The sequence below is a fragment of the Carassius carassius genome, chromosome 35 (genome assembly GCF_963082965.1).
Source record: "Carassius carassius chromosome 35, fCarCar2.1, whole genome shotgun sequence".
NCBI lineage: Eukaryota > Metazoa > Chordata > Actinopteri > Cypriniformes > Cyprinidae > Carassius > Carassius carassius.
Window position 1 is genome coordinate 3,276,159 of NC_081789.1, and position 6,444 is coordinate 3,282,602.

At 35.5% G+C, this 6,444-nt stretch overlaps 1 protein-coding gene across 1 annotated transcript; it reads right to left on the minus strand.

The window, feature by feature from the left end:
* Positions 1–1,965: 1,965 nt before the first annotated feature.
* idi1 (isopentenyl-diphosphate delta isomerase 1) lies at positions 1,966–5,721 on the minus strand. The gene is made up of 5 exons (XM_059524282.1): positions 5,504–5,721; positions 4,677–4,840; positions 4,463–4,555; positions 4,121–4,251; positions 1,966–2,462 (listed from the first exon to the last, which is right to left on the minus strand). Exons 1-5 carry the CDS (start codon positions 5,617–5,619, stop codon positions 2,145–2,147), a joined length of 822 nt encoding a protein of 273 aa, XP_059380265.1. The 5' UTR covers positions 5,620–5,721; the 3' UTR covers positions 1,966–2,144.
* Positions 5,722–6,444: the final 723 nt, after the last annotated feature.

The window sequence follows — 6,444 nt, forward strand, 5'->3', positions numbered from 1 at the left end:
AATTATGATTTTATTTGTCATGGGGAAAATTCTGTCCAAACTTGCCTTGTACTAAGTGAAAAAGTAATTGCCCCCTAAATCTAATAATTGGTGCCACCTTTTGCAGGAACAGCTACAATCGGGAGTCTTTCACGTCGCTGTGGGGGAATTGTAGCCTAATCTTCTTTGCAGAATTGTTTTAATTCATCCCACATTGGAGGGTTTGAGCATGAAAGGACTGTTTAAGATCATGTCACTGCATCTCAAGCACATCTCATCTGGTCTTGAACTTCTTTAGATCGCGGCAGTTGCTCTTTAAACATGCTTCACTTCATCAGAAGTGATTTCTTGATTCAACAGGTCTGACAGTACTCATCAGGTCTGGATGTGGCTAGTGAAGTTTAACTCAGCTTTCTAAAATAATGTGTTTAATCAGTTCTTTCATGATTAATTTTTTAATTCATAATTAAAAATAATTTTGAAGTTTGAGAAATATGCAAAATATTTTACTTGTATAACAGTCCTTTTCACTGCACTATATATATATATATATATATATATATATATATATACACACAGTACAGACCAAAAGTTTGGAAACATTACTATTTTTAATGTTTTTGAAAGAAGTTTCTTCTGCTCATCAAGCCTGCATTTATTTGATCAAAAATACAGAAGCTATGTTTTTAAAATATAAATATTTAGTAATAACAATATACACTACTGGTCAGTAATTTGGGGTCAGTAATTTTTCTTTCTTCTTTTTAAATAAAATCAATGCTTTTATTCAGCAAGGATGTGTTAAAAAGTGATAGTAAATAAAATATATTATTAGAATTTTTTTTTTTTTTTTTTTAATAAATGCAGTTCTTTTTAACCTTTTATTCATCAAATATATTAGACAGCAGAACTGTTTCCAACACTCATAATAAATCAGAATATTAGAATGATTTCTAAAGGATCATGTGATAGACTGGATGTTACATGTGACACTGAAGGCTGGAGTAATGATGCTGAAAATTCAGCTTTGCATCACAGGAATAAATTATTTTTTTAAAGTATATTCAAATAGAAAACAATTATTTTAAGTTGTAATAACATTTCACAATATTACTGTTTTTTCTGTATTTTTGATCAAATAAATGCAGGCTTGATGAGCAGAAGAAACTTCTTTCAAAAACATTAAAAATAGTAATGTTTCCAAACTTTTGGTCTGTACTGTATATATATATATATATATATATATATATATATATTAGTATAACATAAAATGTAATATAAAATAAAATAATTTTATAAAGACACTATAAAATGTCTGTGGTCAGGAAGATAAAAAAAAAATCAATTATAACTTTTATTCTGTAAATTGATTGAAAGTGAGTGTTACATCTTTTTTCTTTTTTTTTATAAATGCTGTTCTTTTGAACTTTCTATTCATCATCAAATCCTGAAAAGATATCACTGTTTTCACAAAAATGTGAAGCACAATTGTTTTCAGCACTGATAATAACAAAAAATGCTGCTTGAGCAGCAAATCATCAAATTAGAATGATTTCTGAAGATCATGTGACACTGAAGACTGGAGGAATGACGCTGAAAATTATTCTTTAGTCTTATTTCAAATTGTAATAATGCAATACAATTCCACAATATTGTTGATTTTACTGCATTTTTGATAAAATCATAGTGAGCTCATTTAAAAAAAGAAAAAAACATTTATATATCTTGCCCAAACGTTAATAAATAAATAAATATATCTAAATAAATATATATATAAATATATATATATATATATATATACACACACTAGTATTTAAAATGTATTATTGAGAGAAACAGCTTAAGGATGAATGAATGGATAGATCATAATTGTCCATATTCATTTTCTAAAAATTGTGAAATGAATGGGTTAAAATTAATGAGACGAAGAAACCAAATATCTTTTTACTTCTTTAATAATTACTTTACATAACTGTGAACCTCTCATCTGAAACCAGGCACTTCACCTTCGGTCCTCTGACAGACAGACAGAAAATGCTCAGTGTTCCTGCAATCTACCAATCAGAACTTCAATGCTAAATAAAACTCCTAGCCTGTCCAAAAATTCAGAAACATGGCCAAACTGTGCTTTAATGAACCGTTAAAGAGTCCTTTCCAGACGCGGCCTACATGCGGTGGATGCTGTCGTGGTCGATGAACTGTTTGAGGTCATGGAGGTTGTCCCACCACTTGAAGAGGAAGGTGTCTGCGATCAGACTGAACCAGGGCGTGATCTCCAGCTCTTTCCTCTGGGCTTTCTCCAGGAGCTCCTTCAGCTCCTCTTTGGACACGTAGCAGTGGCTCTGGATCTCGTTGGGGTCTGGATTCAGATCCACGTCTTTCTGCATGAAGAGGATGTAGTCGATCTCGTGCTCGCCCCAGACGCCGTCTGACTGGGCTTTATAGTGGATGCGGGTCAGATAGGTCATCTCTTCTGGAGGCACCTGGGACAACAAGCAGGTTTTACAAACTTTTTAAAACCTTTTAAAGACCAAGTTAAGAAAATGTAAGGAATAAATTGTTTAAACTCTTGATGTAAATGTCTTGGAAGGAGACAATCAGCTGTATTAGCAACACTTCACGTTTAAAAAATACAACTTCTAACAGATCTTCATTACTTTTTAATTTATTCTGATCATTGAAAAAAAAAAGAATTTATTAAAATGACGTGAGTTTATGAAAAAATTAAACAAAATCCATCAGAAGGCTGATAAATAATATCAACTTCATTCAAAGGGAAAACACATTTTCATTCCTCATTGGCAGATATTTCTACGTTACTTAAACATAAACTAGGATTATTTTTCTTCAGAATTAAAAAAACAATAACAAAAACAACAACAACAAGAGTTCAAATATCTATATTCTGCATCTTTATTTTAAGATGTTTAGATATTTGTATTGGAAAACCAGACAAAAATATGTAGAAAGATATTCATTTTTTTAGAAATGCATGCAAGATTTAATGCAAAGTCTTCTTGATTTTAAAACTTCCTGCACTGATGCAAGACTTTTTAAGGCCTTAATTAGTGGAAGAGCAAATCAAGACTTTTCAAAGAGCCGCAGAAACCCTGTGGAACACAGAAATAACTTTTACTGTACTTCTGATCACGCTGCAAAAAACCTGCAGCTCTTCCGGTTTAGTTTTTTTTTTTTTTTTTTCAGAGCATGTTTAAAGATTCTTAAGGCAAGATACATGTACTCGAGAATCAAACTGATATAAGATATCTTATTTACTGAGTGTGTTTATGATGGAAAATATGACATTTTTCAGCAATACATATAAGACTGAAAGCCACGACTATGAATTGGACACTTTCTGCTTGATTTAAGATCTTTTGAAGCCTCACTCTCTGTCCAATCACGTGCGTGATTCACTGTGTGTGGGAATGTTCGATCCCACAGATTTCAGATATCCAGTCATACAAGTAATATGACGAATAGAAATTATTTCAATTATTTCAAAATTAAACATTTGTCATATTCCTATGTGTACTGTATTATTGTTTTATTATTACATCATATTGATATTCATACTGGTATTAAATTGCATGGCTTAATGGGTAAATTAATTGATCACATACAGAAATTCACACACACTGTTAGGCTTTTATCCATGCACAACTTGAATCGATGTGAGGATTGTTTGGTGGATGCTTCGTCCTACAGAGCGTCTTTCACAGGGTTTTGGCAGCTATATTTTAATTGACCACCAGATAGCGCTGTTTTCGACACGCTCAAAGCTTCGACTCTTTTCCCGAAACAATGTTGAAAAAATGTTGGCAGATTGCAATTGGGCTTCTTTTAGGCTTCTTTTGGTAACGTCAGTTACGTTGGGTGGGTTGATCAAATTTGGGCTACTTTTTGATAAAACTGGCGAGAGTTTCAGTTTGCGCGCTTGTAACGTGGGAAATTACCGGAAATATTTCAGCGTGCAAGTCGCTCGGGACAGATTTTATTATAATTCTTTTTTTAGTCAGTACACATTTGGGGCTGATATTTTTTAAATGGGTGGGTTTTACGCTGTAGTTGGGCTGGAGATCTTCAATCCAATCTGGCACCACTGTCCTATAACAGTCCGAGGAAAGCCTCAGTGCTTCACCTGATCTGTGGGAATGCCGAGCTCCGCCTGCAGGCGTCTCTGAGCGGCGCGGCGGACCCCGATGGCGTCCTGCTCCTCCAGTTCACCGGCCGTGTGGAGAGGGTGACTGCAGCAAGTGTTGGTGAAACAGCCTGGAAAAGCACATCAAACAAGCTAAACTTTATTTCAGCTCGTGACACCATCTGAAACAGAATCTGATTGGATGAGCCATATTTAATTTATGCTATTTATGCTTTATTTATGCTTTATTCTATATTATAAAAACCAGATACCTACAGCTTATTACGTGTTGGACAAATGAGTTAAATAATATTGAAATAGTATGAAATTTCAGTGACACACCTGGAAAGGTGATTTTGGCATTGGATCTCTGCTGAAGGAGCAGCTTTTCCTCGCCGTTAAACAGGAAAACACTGAACGCTCGGTGCAATAATCCTGAGGCGAGGAAGCAAGGAAATCATCGAACTGATGACTTATATATTCAATGCTAAATAAATAAATAGAACAGTTTGTTAACATGCACATGCATTATAATCAACAGTAAAATATCATGCACCTTTATCAATATTGGAGTTGAGATGGCAGTTTTTCTTGCTGTCGGCTCCAATCTTCCTGTCATTGTCGTCGATTAGGATGCACATCTCTGCAAGCAACTGCACCTGCTTCTCATCCAGATGATCCACGTCAACCTCCGGCATCCTTACAGGTGAACTGAGCCGCCTGACACACACACACACACACACACACACACACACACACACACAGACAGACAGGCAGACAGAAAGACACACACACACACACACACAGACAGACAGACAGACAGACAGTCACACACACACACACACACACACACACACACACACACACACACACACACAGACAGACATACAGACAGACAGTCACACACACACACACACACACACACACACACGCTTTATAATGCACACATTTCACATACTACTGTATTAAACAAATAGAAGACAACTGTTTCAAAACAATCTAAAAGTAAACGTATATAAATAAGGCATTTTGGTAACCTGATAACAACATTTAGAGCATACTAATAAATATACTTAATTGTATAACTAGTTAAATAATAATGAATAATAATATTGTTAAATATAAAAACACTACATTTACACTAACTTAATTTACATCTTAACATATTAGACAAATAGCATCGACGTAATAGTAAAGAACGTAAACATAATAATAACAAACGACACTTACTTATCTTACAATAATTATTACAAAAAAAACAAAATCTAGAAATATTAGTTTAGCATAGTGCTAAAGTATAAGGACATATTATTTAGGCCCTGTGAGATCAGTAGCTGATGAAGTGAACTGTATAAATGTTGTGAAGATGTTTGCTGCTCTCACCTGTGACTCTGTGTGTGATGTGGAGCAGCTAGATGAAGCTGTGCGTGAGTTTGAGCTCGAGCCGCGGGTTTGTTTACTCTGACGAGCCGCGCGACCGCCCATAACACGCGCGCCATGAGCCCCTCACTTTGACCAATCACACTGCAGCTCTACCAACACGCCATCACACCACGCGCTGCTCAACGATAAATGATGCGCGAGTCTTAATATTAGCGCACACACAGAGCTAAACCGATCACTGCCATAACAGACAGTAAAGATCACTGCAGGCGATCACACCGGTTTACGCCTAAAGATGATGGGTCACCAAATGTTTTGATTGGTTGTTGGGTGAAGCCATTTTCGGATTGGTGAATATTCCTATGGCTGTCTTCCGGGTGTGGTAGACCTAGGAAATAACCATAGACAGTAAAAGAAATGGACACAGCGACCCCATTGGAACTCAATTGAGACAATTGAAGCCCATTTTTAGCGTTTTTAGCACTTCCGTTTCTGACGCGCAGACTCAAACGAAGCTTGATGACGTCAGCAGCCTGCCTGACATTTGTAAATCTTCTAGTAGCTGTGCGTGCAAACTGCCATCGTTAATCTTGCAGAGACGGCGCGCTTGAGCGGGGAGTTCTTTGGCGCGAGTGAGCAGGAGTACTTATTCTGAATAATTATTTTGTATAGTATTTTAAAATGTAACGCCAGTATGCCATATTACGTTAATGCATACTATTAAGAAGTTATGTAAAATGATGCTCAAGAACTGATATGAATTCATACCCGATAGTTATTTAACGGCCCAGGGATCAAATATTTTAAATATAATTTAATTTTTGATGCACATGATGTTGTAAAACGTTAATGGGCGCCGAATATTATCACAAAATGGCTTTAACTGTTATCTACACATCTACATCGCAACAGAAATGGACGAATCAGTCATATAAAAAAGT